This window comes from Spermophilus citellus, assembly GCF_964194105.1.
Source record: "Spermophilus citellus genome assembly, chromosome: 11".
In the NCBI taxonomy this organism is placed as follows: Eukaryota; Metazoa; Chordata; class Mammalia; order Rodentia; family Sciuridae; genus Spermophilus; species Spermophilus citellus.
Genome location: NC_138192.1, coordinates 77,527,461 through 77,546,608, shown reverse-complemented (window position 1 = coordinate 77,546,608; position 19,148 = coordinate 77,527,461). Strand labels below are relative to the sequence as shown.

Below are 19,148 nucleotides of genomic sequence, written 5' to 3'. Positions count from 1 at the left end.
GCACAGCTGGTAGATCTCCAGTAGACTTTAATGTAAGAGAGGTACTTTTAGTCTACTAAGCCCTCGAATTTTGGAGTTCTCTGTTATTGTATCATAATCTAGCTTATTCTGCTGGGTATGATGGCACTTGCCTGCAATCCCAGTGACTCGGGGGAGACTGAGGCAAGAAGGATCACAAATTCAAGGCCAGCATGGGCCACTTAGTGAGATCCTGTTTCAAAAGAAAAATTAATTTTTCTCCTCTGTAATGCTGCAGGGAATGCAGGTCTGTGTCAAGTTACAGATGCTAGTCTCTGTTCTGCAGGATGAAGTTTGTTAAAGTTGTCAAGAATCACGCCTACTTTACGAAATATTAAGTGAAATCTAGAGGAAGATGAGAGGCTAAACTGATAACTATGGTTTGGAAATGCTTGGTGATAGAGGACAAAAATAAGTACAACACACCCAAATATAGGATGATAGTTCAGGTAACTAACAAGAGATATCACTTATCAGGTTGCATAAGCCTATATAAAAGGAGACATAATAGTTGGGGCAACTTATCTACACGTATTACCAAAATTTGGTGTGAAAGTTGGCCTAACAAATTATGCTGCAGCACATTGTACTGGCCCTCAGCCTTCTCAATAGGTTTGACATGGACAGGATATATAAAGGCCAAGTGAAGGTGCTGGAGATGAATACAATGCGAAAATCATTGATGATCAACTTGGTGCCTTCACCTGCTATTTCGATGCAGGTCTTGCCAGAACTACAACTGAAAATAAAGTTTTGGGGGGCCCTAAAGGGAGTGGGGATGGAGGCTCGTCTATCCTTCATAGTACTAAACAATTCCCTGGTAATGATTCTGAAAGCAAGGAGTTCAACACAGAAATACACTGGGAGAACATCATGGGTTAGATAGAATGTTGCAGATTATATGTGTTATCTAATGGAATCTGAAGATACTTAAGAGAAACAATTATCTCAGTATATAAATAATGTTATCTCAGACATGATGGAGATGTATAGTAAAGATCATTTTGATGACAGAATCGAGTCTATGAGAAGAAGCCCAAGAGAGAAGTTAAAAAGAAGAGGTAGAACAGTCCCAAAATGTCCCTTGCCCAGAACAATCGGGTAGCCCAAAAGAAGGCAAGCTTCCTCAGAGCTCGGTAAGGGGCTGAGATCTAAACCAAATAAAAGTTTTTATATGAAGATTTTTCAGATAAAGACAATAAACAAACTTACTGAGCAAGCAGCTAAAAAGGGCTGGGAACCTGGCTTAGTGGTACAGCACTTAAGTGCACATTTTGGGTTCCAACCTCAGTTCCCTCTTACCCACCCACCCCCAAAAGAGCAAGACTAGGAGCCAGGTGTAGTGGCACATGACTATAGTCCCAGCTACTCAGGAGGCTGCAATAGAAGGAACACTGAACTCATAAGTTCAAGACTGTCTGGACAACATAGTGAGATCCTGTCTCAGGAACAAAACAACAGCAAGACTGGCTTGGTCCCTCCCTGGTCTGTTCTTTTTATGAGATACTATCTACTACCATGAGGTCCTCACCAGAGCTGAGCCAATATCAGTGCCATGTCCTTGAACTTCCTTAAGCTAAATAAACATATTTTCTTTTTGTGGAGTTGAGGATTAACCTGCGCCTTGGCATGCTAAGTGTGCGTGCTACCACTGAGCTATACCCCAGGTTTACCTCTTTTCTTTATAAAGTATCCAACTTCACATTTATTTTGTTATAGTAATGAAAAATGGACTAATACAGATATATTCAAGCCCTAAAGCACATGAACATGTTGCTGCTCCTTTTTTTCTTTCCCTTTTCTATCCTTTCTATATATATAGATATAATTTTTGTTTCCTGTTCCTTACCTTTCTATACAGGCTCAGTAAATCTCTGGGTTTCCAACTATACTACTCTGTATTAGGGGACAAATTATTTACCCAAAGCACTTTCCAGATCCTTTGTGACTTCAGGTCAACTTACCTGATTCCTGGTTGTGGCTAAAAATTGAGATAATCAATTTATAAAGATAAAATGTTTATTTTGGCTGTCTTATTTTTTGGCAGTATGCGGGATTGGAGGCCAGGACCTCATACATGCTAGGTAAGTGCCCTACCACTGAACTACATCTCCAGCTCCCCCCTTTTTTGAGATAGAGTCTCACTAAATTACCCAGACTTGCCTTGAACTTAGGTTTCTCCTGCCTTAGCTTCCCAAGTAGCTGAGATTTTGTGTTTTGGCTCACAGTTTTATAGGTTTCAGTCCATGATCAGTGGGCTTTGCTGCTTTTGGGCCTGTGGTGAGACAGTAATACCATAGTAGCAGAACACAGCAGATCAAAACCTCTCACCTCATGACCAGGAAGCCAAAAAGAGAAAAAGAGGCAGGGGCTGGGATTTTGCTATCCTCTTCTCATATTCAAAGTCACTTCATTAAGCCTGACATTAGTGTTAACTCTTTAATATCTTGTTTGTTTCATTGAATCTTTTCTTATCATGTAGGGTAGTAGATATCCACTAGGGTGAAAACTGCATGCTTCAATTAGTAGGGAGAGGTTTTGATTATATGACCTCTACCTACTTTGCAGTGGACCCTTGGTAGAATTTTATAACTATTAGTAGCAGTAACTGGCCAGTCCTGAAACTCTGCTTAGTTCACAAAGCTCACAAAGATCTGCCAGACCTGCTTTGTCATAGCACTTTAAAGGCTGTCAAAAGTGAAGGTAAGAAGATATAGCTGTAAAAAGAGAAATAGGGAATTGATTCAAGGACTTGACAGTGTGAATTTAAGAGAATGGGTAGATATGAGAGATATTGAGATTGAAGAAATAGCTAGATTTGGCCAAAAGACAGTGATAAGTTGAAGATGATTTCACTACTCCACAACTGGAGAATGATTTCAATTAGTATTGGAGTGGCTGGTTGCTGGGCAGAGAAGACTCTTTAAGGTTTTTGAGTTTTTAAGGTAATGGTTCCTCTCTGTTTCCACAAGTAGCAGTGGGAACCCAACTATAGAACTTCACTACTAAAACAGCAGTAAATGATTCAGGAATTGCTTTGTTAGGACAATTATTGATGGTGGCTATAAAATGTGGGCTAGTTTCCCTCTTTTTCATAGATAAAGTGCACCCAGACATCTATTTCATAAATACATGGTTTTGGTGACAAGGGTACTAGACTGAGAGTATAAACACTGCATATTTATGAATGATACCAAGATAAAGTATAAAATCAAAACTATATCAAGTTGTATGTGTCCTTGAGAATTTCTAAAATTATAGATAAAGCTCTTTAACTTACCTTAGTAGTTCACGTTTATAGGATTAAGAAAAAACCTTAATGCAATTATATTATAAATAGTGGCTCAGTTGCTGCTTATGAGTACTTATTTGAAGAGTTTTGGCTGAAAGAGATTTGCCAATTGGATTGGGGTTTGAAATCTGGCCATGGCATTTACTAGTTGTGGAACTTTCTCCAAATTACTTTACCTTTTTGATATTGTATTCCCTCATCCCTCAATCAACTCACATTCTTTCCATTATTAATAACTAGAATCTTAAGAGAAAAGCTACAATTTTGGGGCAGTTATTACATTACAAAGCTACAAATTTTGGACAATTTTTGGACAGTTATTACATTCATTGCAATAGTTAAACGCCCACTGAAAGAGAGGACAATCCCTTCTCCAGTGGAGCTCATGGAATACAGTCAGCAGATGTGGGTGAAACGGGACAAAACTCTAAAACTAACCAAACCTCCTGTTTATGAGCCTTTCCTATCTGTACTGGGGGCCGTTAGTACCAGCTTCACATACATTGTCTCGTTTTATCTTCACAATAACGTCGTAATATAAACCGAGCCAGAGAAGTTGTCCTGGGTCACAGAGTAATGAATGGCAGAATCCATATTTCAAGCTGTGCTTCCCAATTTAACCGTCCAGAGGAAAAGGGTGTACGTGTTTGGAGGTGGTTTTTTCAACGCGTTCCATGATCCACTGCCTGTGTGAGACGCCAGAACTCTAAGGTGGGGAAGGAATCCTTGGAGCATAAGCTTCCTTTACATCTTTTTCCCTTTAAGAAAGTTTAACGGAGTCTCACCGTCAGGAAACAAATTATAGGAAAGGGAAGGCGCGACAAGGGTTGTGGTTCCCGAGGAGCTAGGCTGGCGGCCAAGCGATGCGAAGCCTGGCGCGGCGGCTCGCTCGACCTCGGGCGACCCTGATCTCGGGGCGTACTGTCAGAGCTGAGGGTGCTCTCAGGCACCAGCGGGCCAAGTGCCGGGCTGCAAGCGGGCGAGCTGGCCCACAGGAGTCGGCCTGTGGGTCCGGAGCCCACGTGCTGAGAGAGCGGAAGACCAGGTCTCCGCGTGCGTCCGGACGCCTCCCACTCTCTCGGCGCCAGACCGCTCCTCCCACCTTGTTCCCGCCTCCCACGGCCCGGCGGGCCAATGGGCGGGGCCCGCGGCGAGCGGGGTTCAGGGCCTGCGCGCAGGTGCCGCCCGGCGCCGGGCCCGCCAGTTCCGCCGCAGCCGCCGCCGTCGTGCGTGCCGCTCGGCGGAGGGGCCGGGCCTGCGCTCTCTCCGCCTTCCTCCCCGCCTCCAGCTGCCGGCAAGACCAGTCTCCCGCTGCCTGGGACCCGGTGTCACCGTCCTCTCCGAGCACGGTGAGGCCCTCAGGGACCCCGCGGCCGTGCTCTCCGCCCGATCTTGGGAGTCCAGGCCCGGTTTCTTGAGGCTGGCGCCAGGCCCCGGCCAGGCGGCTGGGATGGGGCGAGGGCAGCCGGCGGCGTGGGGTGTGTGGATGAATGAGGCACTCTCGGACTAGGCCGCGCTTCGGGAGAATGGCCCACTCCTTATCCCCGCACGCCCTGGCGAAAGCCTTCTTCCAGGACTCGGACGGCCAGTGGCCCAGTCCAGAGAGAAAAGATGTTGTTGGGCGGGGGCCCGCTTTGGGAGGCGGCGGACCACCCATCTGTAGGCCGGAGGACTGGACAGGCTCTTTGCATGCAGCTGTTCTTTGGAGGCCTGAAGGTTGGCCTAGAACAGGTGTCAAGACCCTGAGAAGGGAGATTCTTGGCTCTCAGAGTCTGGGATCAGAGGTTGGAATATCACTTCAGGAGCAGGGTCCCTTCTTCATTCAGAAGATAGGGGCAGATTTATGTTCCAGCCTCTAAGACATTAGCCGTCCTCGTGAGTTCAGTTGGCAGTAGTAAAGTGGAATTAATTCTGCACAGTGGAACTTTGAGCCAGGGATCTCAAGGGACAGCGGAAGTTTTGACTTGTAAATAAAAAGGTTGAGTGAATTCGAGTTAGGGTGGGCGTAGCTCAGTGGTAGAGTGGTTGCCTAGCGTGTGCGAGGCCCTGGGTATATTTCCCAGCACGGGAGATGGTGAATGGGTTTGAGTGGATCAATTTAGGATTAGAAGTAACCAGAGTATAGATTTTGAAGTTTACTTATAGGGGTTGATGTGGTTTACTTACGTACCAAAGGTCGGGGCTTGGTTGGAAGGACCCTAATACAGTATGTGTTCATCTGTGTGAAAATTGGAGTTGTGGGGACGTGGGGAGGAACATATTCCAGATAATAGAAAATGGTTTGGTGAGAGATGACTTGGTTGCTAGTGGTTCTAGAATGGATTTGTTCTTTTTGTGGTACTAGGGATTGAATTCAAGGCCCGTACAAGCTAGACAAGTGCTCTACCTCAGAATTACTTCCTTAGCTCCTTTTTTAAGGTTTTATTTTGAGACTGTGTCTTGCTAAGTTGCTGGCCTGAAACTTGCCATTCCTCTGCTTCAGTCCTCCATATAGGTGGCATTATAGGTGTGTACCATGACTTGTTTCCAAGTATTTTCATTCATATAATCATGTCAGGTTGAGAAAGTGTGAGTAGTCTGGGTGGAAGGTTGGAACTAAATTTTATCTTTGGTTCCTTGTGCCACAAAGTTTTAAGATCAATCTTTCCAGAACTTCTCAAGAGTGACTTCTGTGACAACCATCAGAATCAGATCTATTTAAAGAACTTTTTTTTTTAAGTTAAAATATTAAGCCGATTTAGCTCAGTGTTTAAATGTTTTGCTTTTTTTTATCCAGTAATATAATTTTATATGATGAAAAGTGTTTTTGTCCATAAGGTAGTAAAACGTTTTGTACATATTTGTTTTGATATTTCAGATGCCCCCCAAAAAGGGAGGTGATGGAATTAAACCACCTCCAATCATTGGAAGATTTGGAACCTCACTGAAAATTGGTATTGTTGGATTGCCAAATGTTGGGTAGGTGAATATTGGGGCTTTTCTTATTTCCATTTTGTAAATATTTTGGGTTCTTTTGAGAAATGAAAATTCATGAGGTAATTAAAATTGAATTTGAAGAAAATGGGCAATAATATTAATGTTGCAAAACTAGGCTTTAGTTAGATGTATTTTATTTTTGTTTTCTGCACAGATACTGTATTGAATCTTGAGTTACTTATATTGTTTTGCTAAACTCAGAGGAACAAACAATAATAGCTAAAATATCAGTGAAACAGGCAGCTATATTTGCCTGAAACACTGTTGGGGGAAAGGATATTATATTTAATTGGAATTAGAGTAGTTTAAAATGGATTTCAGTGTTGATTGGCTACATGTGGGTATCTACCAGGCTGGCTACAACAGACCATACAGTAGGATACTTTAGGAAAAAGTTTTATAAGCCCTGTTATAAATTTGATGAGTTTCTTTGGAGATCAGGGGTCAGATGGGTGGATTTTTACTGGAGGAGGTGACAACTTTGTCTAAAATAGTAGCAGTTGCTAGGTAAAAGAGTTCTGTAATAAAGTGCCTAAATCTGAAAGGTGTGAGAGGAAAAGGTTGAGTTTTATAATGTTTTAAAAATTAAAGTGAATAATGTATTTGCAAACAGACAGTGATAGGAAATATGTGGGGTTCTCATACAAATCTGTATACCTGTAACTTAAATGTTCAATTCTGCTTTTTTTTTTCATTTTAATACTTCTGTAATATACCTTTTACTAAATATAAACTAAAAATACAAACGGTCTCCAAAGTGATTAGAATGTACTAATGGATAATAGACTCAGTATGGATTTATGATGGTGACTGAAGGCATTTCAGAATGTGCTTTGAGCCTTGATGGCAAGTGGAACAATTATGTTCTTCATGTGTTCCTTGGAGGCCCTGTCATAGAGATTGCTCATTGAATGAAGCATGGTATTTAAGTTGGGCAGTTCTTAAATTCTTGAAATGTAAAATGCAAACAAGTGTGTCGTTGTCCTAATTTCAGTCTTTCCTAGAGCTGGAGAGGTTTGCATTTTGAAGGGATTTCCTGCTGTGATATAGTCTGCTTGCAAAGTAAGGCTAAATAGAGTGGAAATACAAGCAAAACAAATAATTAAGCAAAGTATGTAGGGTGTTATCAATAAATGTGAAAGCAGGATATGATCATTATGTTTGTTGTGAGCTTTATTGCACTAGTAAGGAAGACATAGTTTTTAGATATTGACATATTTCTCTTATTTTAGAATCACAGTAGTCAATGCAACTTGACTTTAAATGGGACTACTTTATTTACTTATATATTTTTATTTTTGGGAGTGCTGGTGTTTGAACTCAGGGCCTCACACATGTAGGCTAAACTGTGCTACATCCTCAGCCCTTTTAATTTTATTTTAACACAGGGTCTTGCTGAGTATCCAAGGCTGGTCTGAAATTTGTAATTCTCTGGCCTCAGCCTCCCAAATAGGTGGGATTACAGCCATGCCTGGCTTAAGTGGGTCTGCTTTAAAATTGGCCAACTTTAGTGTTTTGTATGTAAACTTTTAAAATGTGGATTATAATAAAATCAATGTTTGTGAAAATACCCTAAAATATTTTATTGTTTAGCATAAATGTGCTGTTTATGCTTTTAAATTAAATATTCCTTCCTCTCTAGTTTTATTGAGGTATATTTTAGAAACAGTAAACTTTACTCTTTTTATTTTGGGGGAAGGTGGGGTGTTGAAGATTGAAACCAGGGCCCATGCATGCAAATTCACTTATTTTAAAGGTACAGTTGAATGAGTTTTTGGCAGTTGTGTTTGGTTGTAAAACTTTTTGTACAACGATTTTTCTTTATACAACTGTATCAGATAGAGTTCTTTGTAATAAACACAAATCCTGGTTATTTTAAGCAAGAAAAAGAGACTTACTGAAGGAATAGACTAGAAGGAGAAGCTGAATAGCCAGGCTTAGGAGGGACAGGAACCATGGTGGTACAGAGATGGGTCCATGTGGACCTCAGCTACTTGGATTCCTGAACTTCTTTGTGCTTCTCATCTCCTGCTACTTCTCCTGTGATTCAAATTCCTGGGCAAGGAAATCTGATTGGACATGTCTATCTCTGGATAGGTTCACAAGAAGTAGGTTATTGGAGAAGGGTAGTTCTCTAAAAGATGATCTGCTTATCAAAAATAAGGACAATTCAATATAGAAAACATCTAAAGAATCTCTTGATATTTAAAGATCTTGGTGGGTAAGAAGGCTTGCTTTTTAATATGTGTAAGACTAATTACATAGAAACTTAAAGGTCATATTAGATATTTAATGAACTCTTAGTATAGGCCAATTTCTGTTCTGAGTGCTTTATATGTACTGTCTAATTTAATAAATGGTTTGACAACCCCCTCCCCATTTGAATTTAAATTCCACTAAGGCAGGGATTGTGTTGTTGCTGTTTATTGGTATATTTCTTGTGCTTAGAAGGGTGTCAGTAGCATAGCAGACTTTTAGTAATTATTTGTGAATGGGGTAGTTTTTCCCCCTTTGATGGCTTACGCTCGTGTGTAAGAGAGAGAGAGAGAGAGATTAATGAATTATTGATAAGGAGACTTTTTTGTTGTTGTTGTTTTGGTAATGGGGATTAAACCCATTGGTGCTTTATACTGAGCTGCATCCCTAGTCCTTTTTTTTTTAATTTTTAAATTTTGAGACAGGGTGTTACTATGTTGCTGAGAGTCTTGATAAGTTGCTGAGGCTGGGGCTGGGGATGTGGCTCAAGCGGTAGCGCGCTCGCCTGGCGTGAGTGCGACCCGGGTTCGATCCTCAGCACCACATACCAACAAAGATGTTGTGTCCGCCGAGAACTAAAAAATAAATATTAAAAATTCTCTCTCTCTCTCCCCTCTCTCCCCTCTCTCCCCTCTCTCACTCTCTCTAAAAAAAAAAAAAAAAAAAAAAAAAAAAGATTAAAAAAAAAAAAAGTTGCTGAGGCTGGCCTCAAACTTGAGAGCCTCCTGCTTAAGCCTCCCAAATTGCTGGGATTACAGGCATGTGTCACCTTGTCCAGCTATGAGACATATTTCTTTCTTTCTTTTTTAAAAATTTTTTTTAGTTGTAGTTGGACACAATTAATTAATTAATTAATTAATTTATATGTGGTGCTGAGGATTAAACCTAGTGCCTCACACATGTGAGGCGGGCGCTCTACTAATGAGCTACAGCCCCGGCCCTAGGAGACATATTTCAATGTTCACTTTTTAATGAATTACAAAAGAATACCAAAGTAGAGCTATGGAGATTTAGTTTCTAGTTCTGCCCTGTTTTTCTTATTGAAGCTATGCTTTGCAGATTAGTTTCTCTTAAACCAATGTATGTTTGTGGGTGTGAGACTTAGAAGCTCTTGGAGGAAACTACTTTTTGACATTTTAGACTTCTGTCAGGGATGGCTCTTTTTGCTACCACTGTATTAGATAATATTACATTCAGTTTAGAGTGTCAGAAAACCCCAGATAACCTTGGCATAGACAGAAGTTTCTGTTTGTGTGTTTTGCTGTCATAGATTGATGTAGTAGATCTGCTTTATGAAGTCTTCAGGAACCCAAGCTTCTTTCAACTCATAGCTCAGCAATCCCTAGGATGTGGCCTTATCCTTATGGCCCCAAGGTTTTGAAATGATTTGGCCAACAGTCTCTTTTTTTCCCCCTGTAAACTGCCACAGCATACTTCTGCTAATATCCTTTTGTCCAGAATTTAGACACAAGAATTTAGTTGTAAGTAAATGTAGTCTTTGACAGGTGTCTGTTCAGTTAAAAATTTTATTGCCTGAAAAAAAGGGAAGAATGGATATTGGGGACAGCTAGGATACTCTATTCAAATAAACACCCAGGAATTGCCCAAAGGGAGTAATGATCTTGTTTAGTTGATGCTTGTGAGAGTGTTACATTAGTATTGTTAAAATGGCTATATTACCAAAAGTGATACATGGATTCAGTGCAGTCTACATCAAAATACCAATGACATTATTCACAGAACTAGAAAAAAACAGCCCTAAAATTCATACAGAAGAATAAAAGACCCAGAATAGCCAAAGCAATTCTAAGCACAAAAAGTAGTGTTGGAGGCATCACAATACCAAATTTTAACTTATTCCAGAGCTGTTGTAATAGAAATGCATGGTGCTGGCATAAAAATACACACACAGACCAATGAAATGGAATAGAAGACACAAAGACAAAATCAGACAGATCCTTGACAAAGGCACCAAAAATGTATGTTGGAGAAATAACCTTTTAACAAATGGTGCAGGGAAAACTGAATGTCCATATGTAGAAGAACAAAACTAGTTCCTGTCTCTCACCTTGCACAAAAAAAAAAAAAAAAAATCAACTCAAAATAAATCAAAGACGTAGGCATTAGACCAGAAGCTTTGCAATTACTAGAAGAAAACAGGATCAACACTCCAACCATAAGTCCAGGCAAAAAATTTCTTAATAGGACTTCTTAAGTTTGGGAAATAATACCAACAATTAAATGGGATGGCATCACATTAAAAAGCTTTTGCATAACAACAAAACATAGAAGAACATGACAAGATAACCTACAGAAGGGGGGAAAATCTACTTTTCTGGTAGAGGATTAATATCCAGAGTATATAAAGAACTCAAAAAACCTCCCACCAAAAAAACCAAATAATTCAATAAATGGACAAATCAGTTAAATAGTCATTTCTCAAAAGAAGAAATATAAATGGCCAATAAATATGTAAAAAAAAATGTTCAGCATCTGTAAAAATCAAAACAACACCAAGATTTCATCTCACACCAGTCAGAATGGCAGTTATTAAAACTACAAATAATAATAAATGCTGGTGAGGATGTGGAGGGAAAGGAACACTTATACACTCTTTGTGGGATTGTAAATTAGTATATCACTATGGAAATTGGTGTGCAAGTTCTTCAAAAGATGAGGAATGGAACATTGTATGACCCCACACACCTTTCTTCTGTATTTATGCAAAAGAATTGAAGTCAGCATACTATAGTGATACATGCATACATACCCATGTTTATAGCAGCACAATTCACATTATATAGTCAAGTTGTGGAACCAGTATAAGTGTCTAATCAGCAGATAAGTAGATAAAGACAGTGTGATAAATATACACCATGGAGTTGTTTTTTTTTTTCAGCCATAAAGAAGAGGAGAATTATGTAATTTTCAGGAAAATGGGTGGAATTTGAGATCATCATATTAAGTGACATAGCGAAGTCAAGGTCTGTATGTTTTCTCACATATAGAAGCTAGACAGAAAAAAGTGGGAGGAAAGTGTATCTGGGGGAATCTTTATGAAAATAGAGGGGAGACCTTTAGAGTTGTGGAAGAAGACTAGGGGATGATGGAGAACAGGAAAAGGGAAGGTTATAGAAAATGAAATTGATCACATTGTTATGTGCATGTACAGATATATCAAAATGAATCCCACTGTTAGGTATGGCTATAATGTACCAGTAAAAATTAACTTAAAAATTGAATCAAGGGCTCGGGTTGTTGCGCAGTGTTAGAGTACTTGCCTAGCATGTGTGAGACACTGGTTTTGAGTCTCAGAACCAACATATAAATAAAATAAAGGTCTACTGACAACTATGTTTAAAAAAGTTGAATCAAAAGCCATTAAATAACTATAGGAATAAAAAATAAATTCATGTTTTAAAAAATTCATACTTAAACATACCTGTAATCCCTGTGGCTGGGGAGGCCTAGTCAGGAGGGTTGAAAGTTCAAAGCTAGCTTCAGCAACTTAGTGAGGCTCTGTTTCTAAATAAAATTTTTTAAAAAGTGGGGATGTAGCTCAGTGGTTAAATACACCTGGGTTCAATTCCTGATAGAAAAAAAGAAAAAATTCACACTTATAAGTCCCTTAATGTTAACTAATATTTTTTATAACTATGATACAGTGGTCAAAATCAGGAAATAAATATTGATTTACTGTTTGTCCTTTTTGGGGGGGGGGTGGTTCAGGAGCCAACTCAGGATTATATGTTGCATTGAATTGTTTTTGCCTTCTTAGTTTCCTTTAATTTAGAACAGTTTCTCAGTCTTTGACTTTCATATTTTTGAGAGTTTTGAAGAATATTGGCCAGTTATTGTGTAGTTATTGGGTTTGTCTGATATTCCCTCATGATTCAGTTTAAGATCTATATTTTTGGGCATAGAAGTGTACCAGGGCCAGGTGTGTTAGCATATGCATGTAATCCCAGGGACTCAGGAGGTAGAGGCAGGAGGATTGCAAGTTTGAGGGTAGCCTCAGCAATTTAGCAAGGCCCTAAACAAGTAGTGGGAACCTGTTTCAAAATAAAAAGGGCTGGGGATATGGCTCAGTGGTTAAGTGCTCCTGGGTTAAAGCCTCAGTACCCTGAGAGAGAGAGAGAGAGAGAGAGAGAGAGAGAGAGAGAAGTGTAATATCAAGCACTGATTTGTCTAGTTACTGTTGATGTTAACTTTGATCACTTGTCTAAGGAGGTGTCTGATGGATTTTTTTTTTTTCACTAAATTAGAGTTCTTATTTTTCCCATTGCAATTAATAAACATCTTGTGGGTAATTCTTTGATATGTGTACATCTTATTTCTCATACTTTTGCCCCCTAATTTTGTTATGTATTAAAACTTTTGCTTGAAACAATTATAATTGTATTGTTTACCATATGGTGATTTTTGTGCTCTATATGTAATAAGAATTGTAATGCATTCCACTGTCATATATAAATAAAAAATAAATAAATAAGTTAAAAAAATGGTGATTTTTACATTTCCATTGTTCTATATTTATAGAAGGAACAATTTTATAGAAGGAGCAATGGAAATTCTATTGTATGGAATTCTATTGTAAAAAAGCCTTCCCTTACTTATTCATGTATTTGATTATAATTTACCAGTATAGATTCTTATTTATTATTATTATGTTGGTAATAACCTATTACTATTTATTTATTTGTTATTTATTTGTGCACATTGCTTAGATTTGACCTTTAGAACCTTTCATGTTCTCTCATATTATTTTTGACATATTCTTTATTTTTTGTGTATTTTCAACTTCCTGGCATCACAGTGTGTTTCAGGCTTGCACTTTGTATTTTCTCTGCTCCTGCCTTAGAAGACACAAATATTTGTGTAGACATATGTTTTTATTTCTTATAGGTATATACTTATAAAAGTGGTATTTCTAGATCATTTTGTGGCTCTATGTTTAACTATTTGAGGAACTACCAAACTGTTTTCCAAAGTAACTATATACCATTTTATATTCCCATTAGAAGTATATTTGGGTTCCAATTTCCTCACATCCTCACCCAAACTTGTTATTGTCTTTTTGATTATAGCCAAGGTGTTAAGTGGTTTCTCATTGCGGTTTCTTTAATGGCTAATTATATTGAGCATCATTTCACGTGTTTATTATGTCTTCATTTTTTGAAAGATATTTTCACTGTAGAATTCTAGGTTAAATTTTTCTTTTAACACTTTGAAGTTATCTTCCATTTTCTTAGTTTTTTAAGGAGAACTCTGTTATAATCTTGGTTCATCTATATGTTTCTTGTTCCCTCAGGTTTTCTTTAAAATTTTCTCTGTAATACTGGTTTTCAACAATTTGATTTCCATGAGCATTGGTGTTTTTTTTCCTTATGCTTGTTTTCCTTGGGGTTTGTTGAGATTTTTTTTTTTTTAAGAGAGAGTGAGAGAGGAGAGAGAGGGAGAGAGAATTTTTTAAAAAAAATTTTTAATATTTATTTTTTAGTTCTCGGCGGACACAACATCTTTGTTGGTATGTGGTGCTGAGGATCGAACCCGGGCCGCACGCATGCCAGGCGAGCGCGCTACCGCTTGAGCCACATCCCCAGCCCAATGTTTATGACCTTTTAAGGGACATAAAATTTTTCATTTACTTTTGAAGAGTACTGGTCAGGTATTTTGTGTGATATCTCTCAGTTTGAGTTTGTTCATGGTTTTTCATGAGACAAACAGGATTTTTTGTGTTAGAAATTATGGTAAGAAATACATAAGATTACCCTGTAACCATTCTTTAAAAACAACAAAAATATTTTTTTGTAGTTTAGATGGACAGAATACCTTTATTTTTTTTATTATTATTTTTTATTTTTATGTGGTGCTGAGAATTGAACTTACCTGGTCTCCATTCTTCTTTGTTGTGTAGATCTCTAGAACTTTTCCATCTTGCATTTTTTTAAAGTTTTTTTTTAATATTTATTTTTTAGATGTAGATGGACATAACACAATGCCTTTATTTTTATGTGGTGCTGAGGATCAAATCTGGGTCCCGTCTGCGCTAGGCGAGCACTCTACCGCTGAGCCACAATCTTAGCCCACATATCCTTTTTTTTAAAAAAATTGATTTATAATAAATGACAGTGGAATGCATTACAATTCTTGTTACACATATACAGTACAATTTTTCATATCTCTGGTTGTATATAAAGTATGTTGACACCAATTTGTGTCTTCATACATGTACTTTGGTTAATGATGGCTATCACTTTCCACCATCCTCGCTAACCCCCTGCCGCTTCCCTTTTCCTCCCACCCCTCTGTCCTCGCTAGAGTTTGTCTGTTCCTCCTATGCTCCCCCTCCCTACCCCACTATGAATCAGAGAAAACATTCGGCATTTGTTTTTCTGGGATTGGCTAACTTCACTTAGCATTATTTTCTCCAATGCCACCCATTTACCTGCAAATGCCATGATTTTATTCTCTTTTATTGCTGAGTAAAATTCCATTGTGTATATATGCTGAGAATCAATAAATGGGATGGATTCAAACTAAAAAGTTTCTTCTCAGAAAAGAAACAATCTGTGAGGTGAACAGAGAGTCTATATCCTGGGAGCAAATTTTTACCCCTCCTATGTTAGATAGAACACTAATCTCTAGGGTATATAAAGAACTCAAAAAGCTAAGCACCAAAAAACAAAACAAAACAAAAAACCCAAAAAAACAAATAACCCAATCAATAAATGGGTCAGGGACCTGAACAGACACTTTTCAGAAGAGGATATACAATCAGTCAACAAATATATGAAAAATGTTCATCATTTCTAGTAATTAGAGAAATGCAAATCAAAACTATTCTAATATATCATCTCACTCCAGTCAGAATGGCAGCTATTATGAAGACAAACAGTAGTAAGTGTTGTCGAGGATGTGGGGAAAAAGGTACACCCATACATTGCTGGTGAGAATGCAAATTGGTGCAGCCAATATGGAAAGCAGTATGGACTTCCTTGGAAATCTTGGAATGGAACCACCATTTTACCCAGCTGTCCCTCTCCTCGGTCTATACCCAAAGGACTTAAAATCAGCATATTACAGGGACAGAGCCACATCAATATTTATAGCAGCACATTCACAATAGCTAAACTGTGGGGCTGGGGATGTGGCTCAAGCTGTAGCGCGCTTGCCTGGCGTGCGTGCAGCCCGGGTTCGATCCTCAGCACCACATACAAACAAAGATGTTATGTCTGCCGAAAACTAAAAAACAAATATTAAAAATTCTCTCTCTCTCTCTCTCTTTAAAAAAAAATAGCTAAACTGTGGAGCCAACTTAGATGCCCTTCAGTAGATGAATGGATAAAAAAAAGTGTAGCATATATACACCATCTTGTATATCTAAAACTCAATACCCATTAGACAACTCTCTGTTCTCTATCCTTCTAACCTCTGGCACCACTATCCTACTTTCTGTTTCGTGATTTTGACTGCTATATATCTCATGTAAGTGATACCATACAATTCTTGTCGTTTTTTGGATAGCTTATTTTACTTAGCAAAATGTCCTCAAAGTTTATCTATGCTGTAGTATGTGACAGGATTTCCTTTGTTTTTGGGGCCCAAATAATGTTCCATTGTATGTATATCAGTTTCTTTTTTTTTAAATTTATTTATTTATTAGTTATTGGCGGATACAACATCTTTGTTTGTATGTGGTGCTGGAGGATCGAACCTGGGCCGCAGGCCTTCCAGGTGGGCGCGCTACCGCTTGAGCCACATCTCCAGCCCCGTATATCAGTTTCTTTATCCATTTTTTTTACTATTAAAAAGTTTATTTAACTTAAAGTTTAATATGAAAATGTGCATGACCCAATTTTTATGCCGTAGAAAAACAGGCCCTTTGAAGAGGGCACATGGATTTCTCTACTGAACAGCCATTTTTTATACTTGTTCCAAAGCTTCTAACATGATACTATTTCCTCATATATTTCCATTCCAATATTCTGTTGCCCCCTAGTTGTCATCTCCATACATTCACTTATCACAAGACTCATAAAGGAGTCAATTGTCTGAAGTATTCCTTGGACATGTCTGCCCATTTAATTTTTATGATAACTTCTTGTCTGTATTTTTTTTTTTTCAGCTCAGGAGGGTGAACTTTACTCATATTGCCTACCTGGCAGGTTCAGAGATGCTTTGAAACAGGGTTGGTGGCATCCTTCCATCCATTCATTTATCTTTTTTTTTTTCTTTTTTTTTTTTTCCTTTCATTCATCTTTTAATGGATATTTGCTTCTACTTTTTGGCTACTGTGAATAAGGCTGCAAGGAACATGTATGCATGGGTGTATAAGTATCTTTTCAAGAGATAAGGTTGCATAAGTCAGATTTATTTAATATACTAAAATATATAATTTCCAAAATAAGAGATTAAATCTTGAATAGGTGAAGCAAAGTACAGCCACTGTTTTTTTTTTTTTTTTTTTTTAAGAGAGAGAGAGAGAGAGTGTTTTTTAATATTTATTTATTTATTTATTTAGTTCTCGGCGGACACAACATCTTTGTTGGTACGTAGTGCTGAGGATCGAACCCGGGCCGCACGCATGCCAGGCGAGCGCGCTACTGCTTGAGCCACATCCCCAGCCCAGCCACTGTTTTTTATCATTACTGAAATAATTTGTATACCTCCATTCTTGCGTGAGAGGATTTCTACAGTTTTATATACCCTTTTTTTCTACTTTTAAACCTTATAATAACTTCAAGAGATCTAAATGTGGTGTGTGTGTGTGTGTGTGTGTGTGTGTGTGTGTGTGTATAAGATTCTCATTTCATAAAGAACCTATGGGCCTTAACACTTTAGGCTTTGGCCCAAACTCAAGTTCTTTGCTTTTACAAGGCTTTTCTTCAGCTAGATGCTGTGGTACATACCTGTAATCTCAGCACTTTGGGAGGTAGAAGGATCATAAATTGGAGGCCAGCCTCAGCAATTTAGTGAGGACCTAAATGATTTTGTGAGAAATCATTTGTTCTTCTGTCTAAAATGGTAGTAACATCTACAGGCTTCATCAGATTAAGGTGAAAGATGACATTAATTTCTGTTAGTATAAAGTATAAAGGACTGGGAATATAACTCAGTAGTAAAGTATCCCCAGTACTCCCCCTGAAAAAAAAAAAAGGTTTTCTTTAATAGATTTGAATAGATCAAAATGTCTGAAGTTGTTACTGAAGTCTATAATAATAATTCTTGCAAGTTTTTCCTTTTTCCTTCTTTCTTCCTTTTTTTTAACTTTTGTATACTTACAAATCTATTGGAAGGTACAGATTACATGGGCATTATGAATTTTAAAACATCTCAAATGAGACAACTTTTGAAAATGGAGATTTGTTTTCCAAGTTTAGTTTAAATGTATGTCAGGATTTTTTCCGCCTAGGAAGTAATGGGACTTGCCAGGCATGGTAGCGCATGCCTGTAATCTCAGCGGTTTAGGAGACTTAGGCAGGAGGATCATGCGTTCACAGCCAGCCTCAGCAAATAATAATATGCTAAGCAACTTAGTGAGAGGCTGTCTCCAAAAAAAAAAAAAAGCCTGGGGAAATGGCGCAGTGTTTGAGTGCTACTGAGTTCTATCCCTGGTGCTCCCCCCCAGAGAAAAGGTAATGGAACTTTATTTTGCTGAATTTTACTGTGTATGTTTTAAAGGATAAACTTTTTTCTTTATTATAAAACATACTTATTTTTATCTAAGTAGATCAAAAATATTATATTTACAAATAGCCATAAATTAAAAAAAATACCTTTAGCATGTTTAGGATTGCATTTGACTATGGTAATAGCAATATACAGTTTTATAACTAGTCTATACGGAAATGCAGCAGCACTTAATTTTAATCCTTACATTTTGCTGGTTTTTCTCCTGCAGCATCAGCTTTCCTTTGGTATAAAGCCTAGATTTTTGTCTCTTGCTTTTGTCCACAGTAGCAAATGTCCTTAGGGTAAAAGTGGCTATAGAGGTCAAATCACTTCAAGTTTTTTTATTATCCCTTCCTCCCATATTCAGAATCTTAGCTTCTTCAAACAGATAATTTCTGAATTCTGCATTTTATGTGACTTTTTTAGTTCTAGGAGGGAATTTCTGGTTAATTGTTAGCTTTTGTATTTCACCTAGAAGCAAAAGCTTTAGCCCCCTTCTCTAATCACAGTTGGTTTGTTGAAGAAATTTGGTTGATCATCTAATAGATTTTTCTATAGTTTAGATTTTGTTGGTTGTATCCTTTAATATGTTCTTTTGTCCTATAAAATGGTAGTAACATCTACAGGCTTCATCAGATTAAGGTGAAAGATGACATTAATTTCTATTAGGAGTTACTACTATTTTTCCTCCTCATTTTGCAATGTTAAATGTTATTAGTGATCATTATCCAGATCTATTCCTTTTTTTAGGGGTTGCAAAATGGTAGAATTCTAATTTTCCCCCCATGATTTATTGGCTGGAATATGCCTGTAAAAAATCTTCATCAATTCTTTGGTTACTTTGAAAGTTCACTTCATATAGAAAAGGCACAATAAATATTTCAACAGGTCTTCAAAAGTGATCATTTAACATCCTTAAAGGGTAGACAGT

The 19,148-nt window shown here is 37.9% G+C and overlaps 1 protein-coding gene and 1 pseudogene across 3 annotated transcripts in view; both read left to right on the top strand.

Annotated features, from left to right (window-relative positions):
- Positions 1-305: 305 nt before the first annotated feature.
- LOC308630916 (large ribosomal subunit protein uL18-like) lies at positions 306-1,158 on the top strand (annotated as a pseudogene). Its single transcript has one exon. The product of its transcript is annotated as a large ribosomal subunit protein uL18-like (transcript).
- A 3,308-nt stretch (positions 1,159-4,466) lies between these two features.
- The window catches only part of OLA1 (Obg like ATPase 1), a 149,543-nt gene continuing 134,861 nt past the window's right edge, over positions 4,467-19,148 (top strand). Inside the window, exons 1-2 of one of the 2 annotated variants that reach the window (XM_081262251.1) lie at positions 4,467-4,659; positions 6,168-6,268. In XM_081262251.1, coding sequence (XP_081118377.1) covers positions 6,168-6,268 — 101 coding nt within the window. In that variant the 5' untranslated portion in view covers positions 4,467-4,659. Of the gene's footprint in view, positions 4,660-6,167; positions 6,269-19,148 lie in introns of those variants that run through there. The other variant, XM_081262252.1, reaches the window with a different exon arrangement.